This window comes from Alosa sapidissima, chromosome 6 (genome assembly GCF_018492685.1).
Source record: "Alosa sapidissima isolate fAloSap1 chromosome 6, fAloSap1.pri, whole genome shotgun sequence".
NCBI lineage: Eukaryota > Metazoa > Chordata > Actinopteri > Clupeiformes > Clupeidae > Alosa > Alosa sapidissima.
In genome coordinates this window covers 30,587,657-30,603,887 of record NC_055962.1, presented here as the reverse complement: position 1 = coordinate 30,603,887, position 16,231 = coordinate 30,587,657, and the positions used below count along the sequence as shown (strand labels likewise).

Here is a 16,231-nt window from a genome sequence, read left to right as displayed (position 1 = left end):
CAAAGCTTTTGGAGGACAAAAGGTTGCAGAGTCCTGATCTAGAGTATCAATGAACACTACCTGACATACAATACAAGACAAGCAAAAGGAGATGGCGCAGAAGTGGGAATAGAACCAGAGGAGGTTTTCAAGATATTGTGTCACGACACCAACAGAAGATGTCGTCCAACTCCCCATTTCTATTATTAGAAAATAAAGTGTGACCCAAACAACAACAGCGAGACCACAGACGGCAGGCCATATCTGTTTTTATCCCAGATGCATTCCTTTCTCAGAGGGAATAAAGGGGTGGCTCTAGCCAAAGGTGGCTGTTTTGGCAGGAGGAGCACTGTGATTATGGATAGCCCAGCCAGTCGGTTAACCAGAGCTGACCGACTGGGCCTGCCAGGTTGATGGTCAGTCCCCACCTGACCTCTGTGACATGACAGCACAGCACAGACTCTGGAGGTGTCTCGGCTTGTGCTTACAAAGTGGACAGCTGTGATGAGCTGGTCTCAGGTAACCAGTATATCGGCCGGCTGGCATCTGGTTTAGGCCGGAAAGTTACAGCCAACTTAAAGTTATGACTAGCACCCCATTTAGACTTAAGGATGTGACTTTTAGACTTAAGGATGTGAATTGTAGACTTAAAGATGTGACTTATAGACTTAAGGATGTGACTTTTAGACTTAAGGATGTGACCTATAGACTTAAGGATGTGACTTTTAGACTTAAAAATGTGACTTATAGACTTAAGGATGTGACATTTAGACTTAAAGATGTGACTTATAGACTTAAGGATGTGACTTTTAGACTTAAAGATGTGACTTATAGACTTAAGGATGTGACTTTTAGACTTAAGGATGTGACTTTTAGACTTAAGGATGTGACTTTTAGTATGAGTTATGAGCAGAGGTGTAAAAGTCCGACTTCAGAAAGTACCACGTATAGGTTCTACCTGTACACAACGGTCATTTCACTGCTAAGCTCAGTTACCTGACTGAGGAGTTGTGCTGATTACAATCAGCTGGTTTAGTGAATGGGTTAGAGCAAATAGGCAGGACTTTTACTTTCTGAAGCCTGTCTGGTTCTGAGCAGGTGTAAGTTGTAAAATCAGACCAGTATCCATGGAAATAATAACAGTGACACACCGCAGCGTGCCGTTGAACGCGGGCCGGTCTGGCTCAGCGCCACCAGCCTGAGGGAAGGAGTGAAGTACATTTTTACAAATACTTTCACTTTCTCACCCTCACCCTAACTTAGTTAGCAACTTTGTTGGTTGCAATGCAATTTCCCATTTCCAACCAACTAAATTGCTGACAGGCTAGCAACTATGGTTTTGGGAAATGCGCCCCTAAACATACCCACAGCCAACCAGATTAGAATTTACACATGTGCTTCGTGTTGATGTGTTTGTGAGACAGTTATGCATGTAATTGTTTTGTGCTATGCTATGTGTTGTTATATTCTCTTCTTCTGTGCTGTGCTGTGCTGTAAGAGCTGTTTTACTGCTCTGTGTCTAGTTATGTAATCCCACACTAATGTGTCCCTCATCCATGTTATTTCCCCTTAGAGACCCCTCGGATACAAAGTATTGCTCGGGTGGATTCCACGGCTCAGACAACCTCTTCCAAAGCATGCAGGTGTGTGTCTTCGTCTGGGTGGGTGTGGGTGTGGGAGCTGGGAATAGTGGGAGGATAAGGAAAGAGTGACACAAAGCATGAGAAACATTCCAACAATAGGTCCAGTCAAATAAGTTACATTCTAACATGCAGTACTGCTGTCCAGCTATGCAGTGATTCAGTATCAGCACCCAGAACAAATAAACCCCTTGTTCAATGAGTAACAAGACTAATACAACTCATCATTAATGAATAGCTTGTGTCTCTTCCTTAAAGGAGAATTTCGGCAATTGTTTTCTTGTTTTTTTTTTCATACCGACAGCACTCGGTGACCCCAAGAAACTGAGATCTATGTGAAAATTTGAGTTCTTTTTTAACACTTAACCTTTGGCTCGATTAAATTTAATTCGATTTTCGGTCCTTAGTAATGGAATGCATGTTTCAAAGACGGGACGTAATTAGTCAGGGATGCGAGGGATTGCACACAGAATTCCATGAAAAGAGCTCAGAATCATTGTGGGATATGTGAGTGCTTTGTCCCTATGGACTTGAAAGGCTCAGCCTGGCAGAGACACAGAGTATTACTGCCCAGGCCTGAAGCTTTTTCCTAGGGGTCAAACTAGACGTCTACAGAATTGTGTGTGTGTGTGTGTGTCTGTGTGTGTGTGTGTGTGTGCGTATGTGTGTGTCGGTGTATGTCTGTGTGTGTGTGTGTGTGTCTGTGTGTGTGTGTGTGTGCGTATGTGTGTGTCGGTGTATGTCTATGTGTGTGTGTGTGTGTGTGTGTGTGTGTGTATGTGTGTCTCTGTGTGTGTGTGTGTGTGTGTGTGTGTGTGTGTGTGTGTGTGTGTGTGTGTGTGTGTATGTGTGTCTCTGTGTGTGTGTGTGTGTTTGTGTGTGTGTGTGTCTGTGTATGAGTGTGTTTGTGTTTGTGTGTGTGTGTGAGTGAAAGAAGGATAGTGTGTAGTGTACGTGTGCTCGAGGGTATTGCCATGTTCAGGTCTAAGGTCAGTGCCAGTGTTTGGGTGTATCTCAGCTCATGGCTGCATGTTGACGTTTTTATTCATGGGTAATTTGGGCTCTACTGTACAAAAAACACACACACAGTTCATCATCAGGGACTACCATTACCCTCTCTACTTTTCCAGACCTAGTTAGACTTGCCCAGCCTTTCCAGGAGCCTCTGTGTCTTTCTGTAACTCCCTCATGCATGTTTCCCTCTGTGGCTCTCTCGAGAATGTCTCTTTCGCATAATTGCCAAGTTGTACGACGTACATCTTCCTCAAAATAAACAGGTGAATGAATTAAATGACTGTCTAGGATAAAATTATGCCCTTTTGAACATGCAAGAGCTGCTGCAGAATATAGTAATCATGTCGTAGAAGAAACGGTGAGCCACTAGCTTGTTTACCCTGCACCTAGTTTGGGCTGTTTCTCCGATGTATTTTCGAGGCGCTCTTAAAAACTCCTACAGTGGAAGTCATTTAAGGTCGGGCTCTCTTCGTGTTGACATTTAAGTATTTATTAGCTTGCTAATTTGGCCTGTTTTACAACACAGTATTTTCTTTGTGAGCCTCGCAAGATATTAGCGTGTTTAAAAGTAGAGGTTTTTGTATGATTGGTGTGTTCCAGTCAAATGGAGGGTAACTGCAGCTAAGCCTAAGGACTAAAGCCTAAGCGTGCTTTTGTAGGCACAGCTCACAGTAGGAGTGGCAGCTACTTTGTTTTTGCCAGATGTCTGTAATTATTCTTTAAGGCCTGTAACTGCGATGTTTAACATATTTCAACTTTCCGACAGAGTTAAGGGCCTTGTGTCTTAAAAACAACCATTACAGATGCTGTCCATTTATGGGAATTGAAGTACTCTTCTCAATTTTTTCCAGTAATGAGTTGTAAAACATCCATTTCTGAAGATTGGGCTCTACGAATAGGACTTGTGACATTTCCAGGAACAGTGATAATAGACAGGCAGTGAAGAATCTTTTGTTGCCAGGCTTAATCAACGGACATCCTGTGACACAATGGAGTAGTTTCCTGACGTCTTCTGGTTAATTCATCATGGCTGTCAACTGGTTTCTATGAATGGGGCAGCCTCGTCTAATTAGGCGCTGATAAAGTGTTAAAATAATAAACCTCCTTTCAGCTCAATGTCAAGTCAAGTCAAGTCAAGTCATGTTTATTTATAAAGCACTTTAAAAACAACAACAGCTGTCCAAAGTGCTGGACAGGCAAGTTAGTACGACTTGGTAGACAACAAAAAAGACAACAAAAAGTGAGGATAACAATATTTACAGGCAAACAAACAAATAAATAAATAAGACAATCAGACTGTGTTAGCCAGGGCATAAAAATGGGTTTTTAGGTGAGATTTAAAAACACTCAAGGAGGGAGCCACGCGTATATGTAGGGGCAGCTTGTTCCAGAGCTTTGGTGCAATCACTGCAAAAGCCCGGTCTCCTCTGCTCTTTAGCCTAGAACGAGGCACAACCAGCCGGAGTTGGTCAGCAGACCCAGAAGCCCTAGAGCAGGGGTTCCCAAACATTTGTGGACCCCTCATGGAGTGGAAAATTCTCCAAGGACCCCTCATAATCGCAACACATAAAACTTAAGTTAATCATGTAGCTGTATAGCCTTTTTTTCTGTTAGATGCTTTTTTTCTTTAAAGGATTGTTGTTTCTTTATCAAATGTAAGCCTATTGTGTTGAACACATAGTGTTTGCTTCACATAACTTTCATTTTGTTGGCGGTTAATTAATAGTAAAGTGTTTTGATGTATTGATGTAACGTATTAGCAGATCAATTGGGCAAATACTGATACTGTAGCATTTTTAGCCAATTTCATATTTTGACAATTTCATATTTTGTAGCAAACTTTGTCAGGGACCCCCTGACAATGTGCTGCGGACCCCTGGGGGTCCCCGGACCCCACTTTGAGAACCAATGCCCTAAAGGATGTCTGCACCTTCAGGAGATCTGATATGTACAGTGGGGCCAGACCATGTAAAGATTTAAAAACAAATAAAAGAATTTTAAAATGTATTCTAAAACGGACAGGGAGCCAGTGAAGGGCTGCAAGCACCTTCGTGTTTTAGTTAGAAGGCGGGCTGCAGCGTTTTGAACAAGTTGAAGGCGGGATAAAGAGGAACAGCTAATGCCCACATATAGGGCATTGCAATAATCTAGACGGGAAGATACAATGGCATGAATGTTTTTAAGAGATAAGAAGGGCTTAACCTTGGATAAGAGCCTTAACTGGAAGAAGCTAGATCTTACTACTGTGTTTATCTGTTTCTCCATTTTAAAATTACAGTCTAAAATTACACCAAGGTTTTTACAGTATCTTTAGCAAATGGCTCAAGGGGGCCTAAGTCACCCTGTGTGTTACAAGCAGCACTGGGCCGAAAGACTATGACCTCAGTTTTATTTTCATTAAAATTTAAAAAAAATTAAAGCCATCCAGGCTTTGATGTCCTCTAGACAATCTAATAAAAGTTTAACAGATTGGGGGTCGTTATGTTTTTAGGGGCATGCAAATCTGTGTGTCATCCGCATAGCAGTGGAAAGAGATGTTATATTTTCTAAGTATGGATCCCAAGGGGAGCCTGTACAATGAGAACAGCATAGGCCCCATGAGAAACACCACAAGGAAGAGGCGCAGAGGGGGATACAGATCCATCCAGGCAGACAGAAAATCTTCTGTCGGCTAGGTAGGATTTAAACCATTCAAGAGCAGTGCCTCTGATACCAACACAGTGCTCTAGACGAGAGATTAAAATATCATGATCAACAGTATCAAAAGCAGCGGTGAAATCAAGGAGGATCAGAATAGCAGAATCTCCAAAATCAGTGGCTAGCAGCAGATCATTAAAAACTTTCAGAAGGGCTGACTCCGTACTGTGGAGGGCTTTAAAACCAGATTGCAGAGGTTCCATGATACCATGTGTATCTAGAAAAGACTGTATTTGTTGAAGCACAAGTTTTCCTAGAACTTTAGATAACAACGGGAGTTTTGAGGTAGGTCTGTAGTTAGATAGGATTGAAGTGTCTAGATTGGGTTTTTTAATCAACGGCTGCACAACAGCATGTTTGAAGCTCTTTGGCACAACACCTGAGGCAAGGCTACAGTTCATGATCGTTAGTATGTGGGGACCTGTGGTCTCAACTGTCTGAGCGATGAGAAGAGGAGGAACAATGTCAGTTAGACCAGATGAGATTTTCATTAGCCCTATGGTTTTGCTTAGGTTAGCAAATGATATAGGCTCGAAGTGACTGAAACTCACAGGGCAGGTGACAGAGATAGAAGGGTCAAAGGAGGGGGGCGTTATCTGAGCTCTGATGTTGGAGATTTTGGAAACAAAGTACTGCAGAAATTGTTCACTACTCACTGAAGTGGTGTCTAACTCAACAGGTTGGTGTTTATTGAGAGCAGTGTTTATAGTGTTAAAAAGAATATGTGGTTTGCCCTGATTGCACAGAACAATATCAGAAAAATATTTTGTTTTTTTCAGATTTAACAGTTTTTTGGTATTTGAGCCACGTTTCCTTTAAAATGTCAAGAGATACATGCAGCTTGTCCTTTTTCCACTTGCATTCGGCCCTTCGACACTCTCGCCTGATTGAGCGGGAAGTGTCAGTCAGCCATGGTTCTTTTTTGGCTTTCGGGTGCAGTGTTTTAAAAGGTGCAACACAGTCTAGAATGTTAGAGCAGATAGAATAAAAAGAAGATGTCAATTGTTCAGTATCCGGACAATGTGACTTTGTTTCCACTGTTGTTTGCTGAAAGTCACTTAGTCAAGGTCAAGGCCATGGGGTTGTGCTCGGTGCTGTATAGCTGGCCTGGGTCTGACTTGTAGGGAGGTCAACGTCAAGTCAGAGTGGAATTGAGTTTAGAGTCAGCTGCAATGTTGGTGTAATAGCTACACTGTGAGTCCTTGTTGTTTATGTTTGGTCAACATATTGGGCCTTTGTGTTCAGTCCTCTAGGTCAGCGCTCAGAGGTGATCAGATGTGCAAAATTCCTAAATATAAGTCATGATTCATGCAATCCACCATGCAATCCAAATATTTCCAATGGAAATATTTAGCGCAGGGATGTTCATTCTGTTCTATTTGTCCAAGAATGATGAACCACAAACATTACATCACTGTATTAATGACATTTTAACCTGCCCACATTCCAGACAGCCATCAGAGTGGACGAATCCCACGCATACTGTAATGGGCTGGCTCGGGTCCATCTAAAGTCAGCTTCATACCTATAAATCAAATGATGGCTTTCTACTTTATGATTTGGATTTGTTTGTTTGTTTTGCAGGCTATATTTATAGCCCATGGACCTGGACTGAAGTATAATACCACTGTTGCTCCTTTTGAAAACATTGAAGTGTATAACCTAATGTGTGGTGAGTGTTGCCCTTTTTTATCGCAAAAGATTTATGCCACAAAAGTAGACTTTGCTTATAACGTGAGCAAAGTTATAAGCAAATGGTATTCTATGGAGCTTAAGGCTTTCTGATTAAAGAGAAAATGGACATGAGTTCATGAGTTGTCTACTGTAACAGGAAATGCAGCACTGTAGCAACCCTGCGAGGCCAATATGGGTCACTTGGGTTACAGTTGAGTCATTTGTGGACTGTGCCAACTGTTCATTAAAACACATCTGACAATAATGCTATAGTATGTGTCCATCTAAACACAAGACTAAATGAAACCATAAAATCATATGAAATAAAACCCCGGTGGGCCACTGTAGACCTCTGACAGATATTGGAGATGCTTGCTTTAGGGTGCTGTAGCCTCAGCATCATGTAACACAGAGATATTTGTGTAAGAACAGCACTGAATGTGAAATGTACATTCAGTGACCTAAATGACCTTGGTAGATTTGTCATGAAACCAGAGAGGAGGCTGCAATAGGTCTGTAGAAACCAGGTGCAGAGGCTTCAGTAGGTTCCTATGGAAACAATAGAAGCCCTCCTGACAGCTGTTTGTGCCACTGCATTTGTCTGAGGCTAGTCAGTCATTGCCATATGGTCTAAATAACTTCATACTCATACTACTGAAGCCTATTGTGGGATGTTTAGTTAAAGGCTTACAGTAGAACAAAGAGTGTATTTTGTTTGGGCAAGTGAGAACTTGTGCTTGTACTGGATTTCCATTTATTTCAGCCTTTACAGCCAACGGATCATAATTCTGTGAAAAGCAATGAGTTAAAATCATGGCCTGTCATGTATTTACTGAAATCTTTTGTTGCGATGAAGTTAGATATCTGTGATCGAACATTTGTTCTTATAAAGTGAAATGTTCAAGTTAATTAGCAGATGATGGCTTGTGATCACAGACTTGTTGGGCATAAGGCCTGCACCCAACAATGGCACCCATGGTAGCCTGAATCACCTGCTGAAGAGGCCGCGGCTTGTCCCAGCCTACCCAGCTGAGATGTCCCTCGCCTCGGCCTGCTCCGCTACCGCCTCCATCCCCACCGACGACCTGGGCTGCACCTGTGGAACTCTCACTGAAGCAAAGGTATGCCAGAGGTCAGGAACCACCTAAGGCTAAGGTGTGATACCGCAGAGCTCCACCTCAATATCTGTGTTCAGTTTTTATAGTTTAGTTTAGTATTATCAAAAACACGCTCACAGTAGGAGGCTGGTCAAATCCAAATTAAATAATACAACATCAAGAGAAGTACGCACACTGTGGATGTATACTGCAGATGATGGCTTTAATGCACTCCGGAGCATTAGTGAAGCAAGCAAGTAAGTGAAAGCAAAGTAAGATAAGATCCTCTGGCTGTTGTCCAGCCTTTATACCCCTTCAAGTCATCCCAGACAGCACCCACTCTGGCTTTCTCACCACCTATGTTTACAGATAATTGACCAAGTAACGTATGGTACTCCACCTTTGCCCTCTCATCCTGTTATTCCTACATTCTTTAGGTTTTGCTTACATTTTCCTGGCACCAACCCTTATTTATGACATTTTCTGCCGGGTCTGCTCTTCCCTTAAACCAGTCGTCCTTTCCCACACTGAACTTACTACAGAATTCAGTTTCACAAAACAATGATGGTACACAGAATAAAGATACTACATAAAAGATATATAAACTGAAGGATATATTTCAATAAAGCCCACGACACACTTCTGTCTGTGTTTAATCAAGGCCTGCTGTTTGTGGTTTACTCATCTCTGTCTGTCTGTCTGTCTATGTGGATGCGCACCTGCACTAACTGAAACTGCGTTCATAGTACAGAGCTGACTGTGGGAAGGGGATATGCTTACTCACATTCCGCGCCACCTTTTTCCCTCTTAATTCAAATTGGAAAGCCCCAAGCCACAGACACACCACCCAAACCTCTGGGCTATTTTCAAAATGTGCTTGGCTGTTATACTTGTACTGCTCACTTACTGTACTAGACACAGACTTGCCTCAAGTTTGCCATTTTATCAAGATTACTCCGTTGTAGTGGCGTGTTTGCAGTGTTCCCCCAATGTCCCACCAACATATGTCTGTCCTTGAGCTGGCTCCTCAGTCCAGTTTCTCTGTGGATGAGACTAGTAATGTAGCCTGGTAAACCAAACTCATTCACGAAGTCAGTAGAGTCTGGACACTCACGACTGGGAAACCAGCTGGGTTTCCAGCACTGGCATGGTGACGGGCGTAGACATAGCGTTAAAGGCCCATTCACACCAAGAACGATAACAATAATGATAACTATAAATAAATATCGTTCTCGTTAATATTACATTACATTACATTACATTACATTACATTACATTTGGCTGACGCTTTTTAACCAAAGCGACTAACAACATGGTAAACAGTAAGTTTTAGAACAATTCTCACAATTTTAGGACAGTTTAAAAAAACATTAGAGTACAGTAAGAATAAGTGCGTTGGTGAGTGCTGTTTTTAACAGTTACCCGTCAGTTTAAAACGGCTGGTGAGTGCTAGGATCAGTAAGACTTGTTGTAAGTGTTGCTATGAGAGTAGATGTTCTCTAAAGAGCTGGGTCTTCAGGAGGTTTTGAAAGTGGAAAGGGATGTCCCTGCCCTTGTAGGAACTGGCAGTGTGTTCCACCAACGAGGAACAACAGATGAGAAAAGTTTGGATTGGCTTGAACGTACCGGTGGTAGAGCTAGACGTCGTTCGTCAGAGGAGCGCAGCGGTCTGGAGGTAGTGTAAGTCTGTATGAGGGCATTCAAGTAGGTGGGAGCAGAGCCGGAGACTACTTTGTAGGCAAGCGTTAGAGACTTGAATTTGATGCGGGCCGCCATAGGTAGCCAGTGTAGCTGGATGAGCAGCGGGGTAACATGTGCCCTTTTGGGTTGGTTGTAGACCAGGCGCGCCGCCGCGTTCTGGATCATCTGAAGTGGTTTCACTGCGCAGGCTGGGAGACCTGTCAGGAGGGCATTGCAGTAGTCGAGTCGTGAGATGACTATTGCCTGAACCAGAAGTTGGGTAGCATCTTGAGTCAAGTAAGTCCTGATTTTCCGTATGTTGTAGAGTGCAAAACGGCATGACCGGGCGACTGAGGCAACATGATCTGAGAAGTTTAGTTGGTTGTCAAGAACAACTCCTAGATTTCTTGCAGTCCTGGTCGGTGAAACAGACAGGGAGTCAAATTTGATGTTGATGTCGTGGTGTATGGTAGGTTTAGCTGGGATGACCAGCAGTTCAGTCTTTGAGAGGTTCAGCTGGAGGTGGTGTGCCTTCATCCATGTAGCTATGTCTGAAAGGCAATCCGAGATCCGTGCTGAAACCAGGGGGTCGTCAGGTGGAAAGGACAGATAGAGCTGTGTGTCGTCTGCATAGCAGTGGTATGAGAAGCCGTGCGAACGGATAATCTGTCCCAAGGAGGTGGTGTAGATAGCAAAGAGGAGGGGGCCCAGCACTGAGCCCTGGGGGACCCCTGTGGTGAGATGGTGAGGTGCGGATAGCTGACCAAGCCATGATACGTTCAACGAGCGTCCTGTGAGGTAGGATTCAAACCAGGAGACAGCAGAACCGGAGATTCCCATGTCAGCGAGTATAGAGAGAAGGATACGGTGATTAACCGTGTCAAAGGCAGCCGATAAGTCAAGCAGAATGAGTACTGATGACCGAGCGGTCGCCCTGGCTTCTTTTAAGGCTTCTGTTACAGACAGCAGAGCCGTTTCGGTAGAGTGGCCGCTTTTGAACCCAGACTGATTTGGATCCAGAAGGTTGTTCTGTGAAAGGAAGTCAGAGACCTGTTTGAAGACTGCTCGTTCAATGCCTTTGGATAGGAAAGGCAGTAGTGAGACAGGGCGGTAGTTCTCGACTTGAGCAGGGTTGAGAGAAGCTTTCTTAAGTAACGGTGTTACCCGGGCCATTTTGAACGCTGTTGAAAATGTGCCGGAGGTTAGCGAGGCATTGATCACATGTGTGATAGCTGGAGCGATGGTCGGGCTGATGGACTGAAGTAGGCTCGTAGGTATAGGGTCCAGCGAGCATGTGGTAGGACGGCTGCATGTCAGGAGTCTGGACACTTCACTCTCGGAGAGAGGCGTGAATGCTGAAAAAGATGTTCCAGCAGTCCCTAGAGGTTGTAGGAGTGCAGTATCTGAGTCAGATGCATTGAGTGGGCATGTAGAGAATTGACTGCTGATTGCCGCCACTTTGTTTGTAAAAAATGAGGCGAGGGTATCTGCAGTAAGGCTGGATGGAGGAGGAGGCAGCTGAGGGTTGAGTAGCGATTTGAAGGTTGGGAAAAGTTTTCGAGTGTCTGTAGCGCTGTTGATTTTGTCATGGTAGAAAGCAGTCTTAGCAGCAGTGATGCTGGCTGAGAAGGAGGTCAGGAGTGTCTGGTAGGTTTTGAGGTCGTCAGCTAGTTTGGATTTGTGCCATTTCCTCTCCTCTCTGAGTTTGGTGCGCTGCGATCGGAGGGTATCATTTAGCCATGGATGAGAATGTTTGGATCGAGCTGGCCTTGTGGTAAGAGGGCACAGCTCGTCTAGACACGAGGTCAGTGTGGAGCAGAGCGAGTCAGTGGCTTCGTTAACCTCCAGAGAGGAGAAGGTGTTGAGTGGAGGTAGACCGGAGGCAACCACAGAGGAGAAGTTGGAGACAGGTTCCGGATGTTGCGGCGGAACGTGACCATCGGCTGAGGAGCCGGAGGCTGTTCTGACAGGCTGACGTTGAACTGGATGAAGAAGTGGTCAGAAAGATGGAGAGGCGTCACCATGAGGGTGTCTGTGCTGCAGTTCCGAGTGAAGATCAAGTCAAGCTCTTTGCCAGCTTTGTGAGTCGGTGGGCTTTGAACCAGTTCGAGGTCAAAGGAGTGGACCAGGGCCAAAAAGTCCGCTGAGCCTGGGGCATCTAAGTGGATGTTCATATCACCGAGAACAAGAAGCGGACAGTCATGCTCAGGGATGGAGGATAGCAGAGTGTCAAGTTCGTCAATAAAGTCGCCTAGTTGGCCTGGAGGGCGGTAGATGACCAGCACGTAGAGTTTTGCTGGGGCGATCACTGTGATGGCATGGAATTCGAATGAGACATATTTGTTTGAAGGCAGTAGCGGGGTGAATTTCCATTTGTTGGAGATCAGCAGGCCCGTCCCGCCTCCTCGTCCAGATAGGCGAGGGGTGTGGGATAGTGTAAGGTTAGTGGAGAGTGCAGCCGGGGTGGCAGTGTTCTCTGGTTTGATCCAAGTCTCAGTGAGAGCAAGGAGTTCCAATGAAAGGTGGTTGGCATAGCCAGCTATGAAGTCGGTTTTGTTGACTGCGGATTGACAGTTCCACAAGCCCATGGAGAAGGAGGTTTCTGTCGGTGAGGACCGTTTAAGTTCCTGGAGGTTAAGGGGATTTCTGCCCCTTTTGGCATGATGCCGTTTTCTGCAATGGCCGGTGATAACAGATATGGTGGAACGGCACATTTTGCCTTTGTCGGTGCCTGTGCTCGGTGAACTTGCACAGGTAAACTTGCTTGTCTTGACCGTATAATATAAATGACAACGTTCACACATAATCTATAACGATAACGACATGAGGATCACTTTCAGAGCGATTTTCAGAACGATAAAAAGTTAATAGCCAATCACAACCCATCGAATTTTAACCGTCACATTCATTAACACAAGGAGAGACTTTGTTTATCGTTGTTCAGTGTGAACGCTTTTATCATTATGGTTATAGTTATCGTTATCGTGGCAGCCTAACCAATCACATTGATCAGAGATTTCTGACATTACTCCACTACTCTGCCTAAACTTTGCAAACTGACAATACAGTAAACAGCATATCGGCAGTCGGCTACCTTTGCTGTACATACATTTGCACATTCTTCCAACTGCAATTCTTTTATATTTCCAGGCGTTGCTACTACCGTTTACCACAGCCACTTTCGATTTAAAAACTATAGCGTCATCCCCACTCGTCACTGGTAATCTGCCAACAGATGGAAACGCTAGTGAACTATGGTGTTCCAGACTAGTTCCAGATAGATAGATAGATAGATAGATAGATAGATAGATACTTTATTGATCCCCAAGGGGAAATTCAAGGTGGTGTGGCCAGGCAACCAGTAAGGGGCCTTGTGCTGCACTAACCGGTATGGTGACCTGTAAAAGCACATTCCTACTGGAACTGCAGTAAGGTGGACATGGGGGGGAAAAGGGTAGCACATGGTTATATGGTACCATAGATAAATTCACAGCTGCACAGCATTTCAAGGGAAGGACATGATTCGTAGACTTGAGAATATTTTTCCAGTGCTACGCTGGTGCTAAAGTCTCTTGTCTTGTTTGAACGAGGCCAGCTGCACTCTTGCATAAGAGCAGACTCAGATTTCTGCCCAGATTGAATGGCCACTGATCTCACTTCCTAAGAAACTTAGGTGTGGTCTGCTGCATGTTTCTTCCACTGTGAGCGAGAAAGTAGAAGTGAGAAACATCTGTTTGTTCTGCAGACTGTCTCTATTAGGTTAAGTCATGAAAGCAAGTCTCTAATGCTTTTCCAACACTCCTTATTAGGTGGAGGACCTCAACGCCAAACTCATGCAGTCAGGTATGTGCCCTTCTTTTGCCTTTGACAGGAATAAAAGAGAGAGGTATCAATCAAACCTGCTTGTCAAATCACCGGGTGTGTTTGTTCTTTCATCGTAGATCCAAGAGTAAAGCCAGTCCATCTGCCCTACGGGATTCCCAGGGTTCTCCAGGAGAACGCTGACCACTGTGTGCTCCTCCATTCCGACTACATCACTGGGTTCAGCAAGGACATTCGCATGCCACTGTGGGTCGCCTACACACTGAATGCATGGGTGAGTTTCTGTGTGTGTGTGTGTGTGTGTGTGTGTGTGTTTGTGTTTGTGTGTGTATGTGTGTATGGAGTAATCAGAGGATGTTGTCCATTAACTTCCTGCTTCCTCCTTTTCAGATTAATCTGATTGCGTTTGTGTCTCCCAGACAGTGGAGTGGAACAGTGACTGCATGAAATATGAAACCAGCCTACTGTTCCTTGCTTCCATTGTATTTCTCCTTTCCTTTTTCCCTCTCTGCCTCCCTCCTCTCTCTCCTTCTCTCTCCCTCTTTCTCTCTCTGACTTTTCCTGTCACTCCTTCTCCTTAACTCCTACTCTCCTTAACTCTCTCTCCCCTCTCTCATCCCTCTTTCTCTCTCTGACTTTTCCTGTCACTCCCTCTCCTTAACTCCTACTCTCCTTAACTCTCTCTCCCCTCTCTGATCCCTCTCTCTCCCTCCATCATCCCTCTCTTTCTCTGTCTTTCTCTCCCTCATCCCTATCTCTCTCTCCCCTCTCATCCCGATCTCCCTCCATCAAGGGCGTAGGTTTGGTCTGAGCTTTGGTGGGGACACTAGGCTACCCACTAATCCCCCCGAGAAAAAAAAAGGAAAAGCCACTCAACTCTTTCACCAGCCACTATAGATATATACAATGATTAAAATGTGCTACTGTCCAACTACCCATGATTAAAATGTGCTACTGGCCAACTACCCATGATTAAAATGTGCTACTGGCCAACTACCCATGATTAAAATGTGCTACTGGCCAACTACCCATGATTAAAATGTGCTACTGGCCAACTTGATCTATACTGTGTAGCACATAATCTGATTTTAATATGTATACATATGTAGGCTATATTTAACATTTATTTTCTATTTAGTCTGTTATGAAATCATGCAATGACCCATTTAAGTACAGCTCAGTTTTAAGGAACTTAAATACATGCATGCTTAGCATTTTGTGAAAAGAATCATTAAGGCTACATTGACAACTCTTAACCATGAGCTGCCTGTATATTCTCTGATTCTAATATTTACAGATATCTAGGCGATGTAAGCACAGCTCAGTTTTAAGAAATGCTTAAAGCCAAATGACCGAATGAATGTTGAATTTTTCTACAATTTATTTCAAAACCGGATTACTCTGGAACAGCTAACTATACACGGGAATGCATTACACCTTTGTGTTCGGTAAGGTCTGCTGTTTATTCTGATATATGGTTTGTCATGTGTTGCGTGAAGAGTGTGTACAGTAGGCCTACGATATTCCACCGAGATGAATGGATGTGGAGATGGACGCAGAGAATAATTATTAAATCTCTTGAAGTTAATTTTTCTCGCGAACTGTTTATCACAGCAAATAGTGGCTATAGCACCGTTTAAAAGCTGAGAAAAGGCTCTTTCATGTGACACATGTGTGATGAGTAGCCTACTCGAGGAGTTCAACAGAGAAGAAAGGGTGATTTGGACGCACTTCATATGCCTTGTAGTGAAGTGAAGCTGAAGCGCAGGAGACTGCGGCTCACTGGTAGTTATTATAGGTAACTTCAAATCAGCGCGATTTACCCTTATAGGCTACTGCACATTACACGATCTGTACGAGATGATCCGCAGCAAAGTGAGAAATGATTTAACTCTTTGTGTAGCGCATGTGAGCGCTTTTCCCCTCATTTCAACCTGAATATTGGTGGGGGCATTTCAGTAGTAATCTGACATTGGTGTGGACACGTCCTTCGGTCCCCACGCAAATCTACGCCCCTGCCCTCCATCATCCCTCTTTTTCTCTGTCTTTCTCTCCCTCATCCCTCTCTCTCTCCCTCTATCATTCCTCTCTTTCTTTGTCTTTCTCTCCCTCATTCCTATATCTCCCTCTCTCTCTCTGCAGTGCACGCTGGTCTGTATATCTTCCTCTCGTGTTTGCTCTCTCTCTCTCTCTCTATCTCTTTCCATCATCCCTCTTTCTCTCTCTTTCCCTCCCTCATCCCTATCTCTTATCTCTCTCTCTCTCTCTCTCTCTCTCTCTCTGGTGTGGGGTTTGTAGATGAGAGAGGTAGCAGAGTTGAGGCTGGAGTGCACACTGGGTCGTATATCTTCGTCTCGTGTTGGCCCTCACCGCTGGTGTTTTGCTTCTCATTATGTGGTGGAGCCTCAGCATGAATTACAGCACAAATGCACCCCGAGAACACTTTTCTTTTCCTCTCTCCCTCGCTTCCTCTCTTTCTCTCAGCTCTGTCCTATCTTCTATCCATCATGCGCACTATCCCTTATTCACTCTCCCTGCCGTTCATAGTCTGTCCTTCACAGTTGTTTCTTTTTCTTATCTGCAACTCTGGGTCTTTTGTCTTTGGTACTTTTGATGCTACTTTGATAC

General features: G+C 44.2%; 1 protein-coding gene across 1 annotated transcript in view; it reads left to right on the top strand.

The window, feature by feature from the left end:
- enpp1 (ectonucleotide pyrophosphatase/phosphodiesterase 1) overlaps positions 1-16,231 on the top strand; it is a 50,348-nt gene that overhangs the window by 24,257 nt on the left and 9,860 nt on the right. Inside the window, exons 16-20 of the mRNA XM_042095625.1 lie at positions 1,553-1,622; positions 6,915-7,002; positions 7,941-8,125; positions 13,591-13,624; positions 13,723-13,877. Of these exons, the coding sequence (XP_041951559.1) occupies positions 1,553-1,622; positions 6,915-7,002; positions 7,941-8,125; positions 13,591-13,624; positions 13,723-13,877 (532 nt within the window). The remainder of the gene's footprint in view (positions 1-1,552; positions 1,623-6,914; positions 7,003-7,940; positions 8,126-13,590; positions 13,625-13,722; positions 13,878-16,231) is intronic.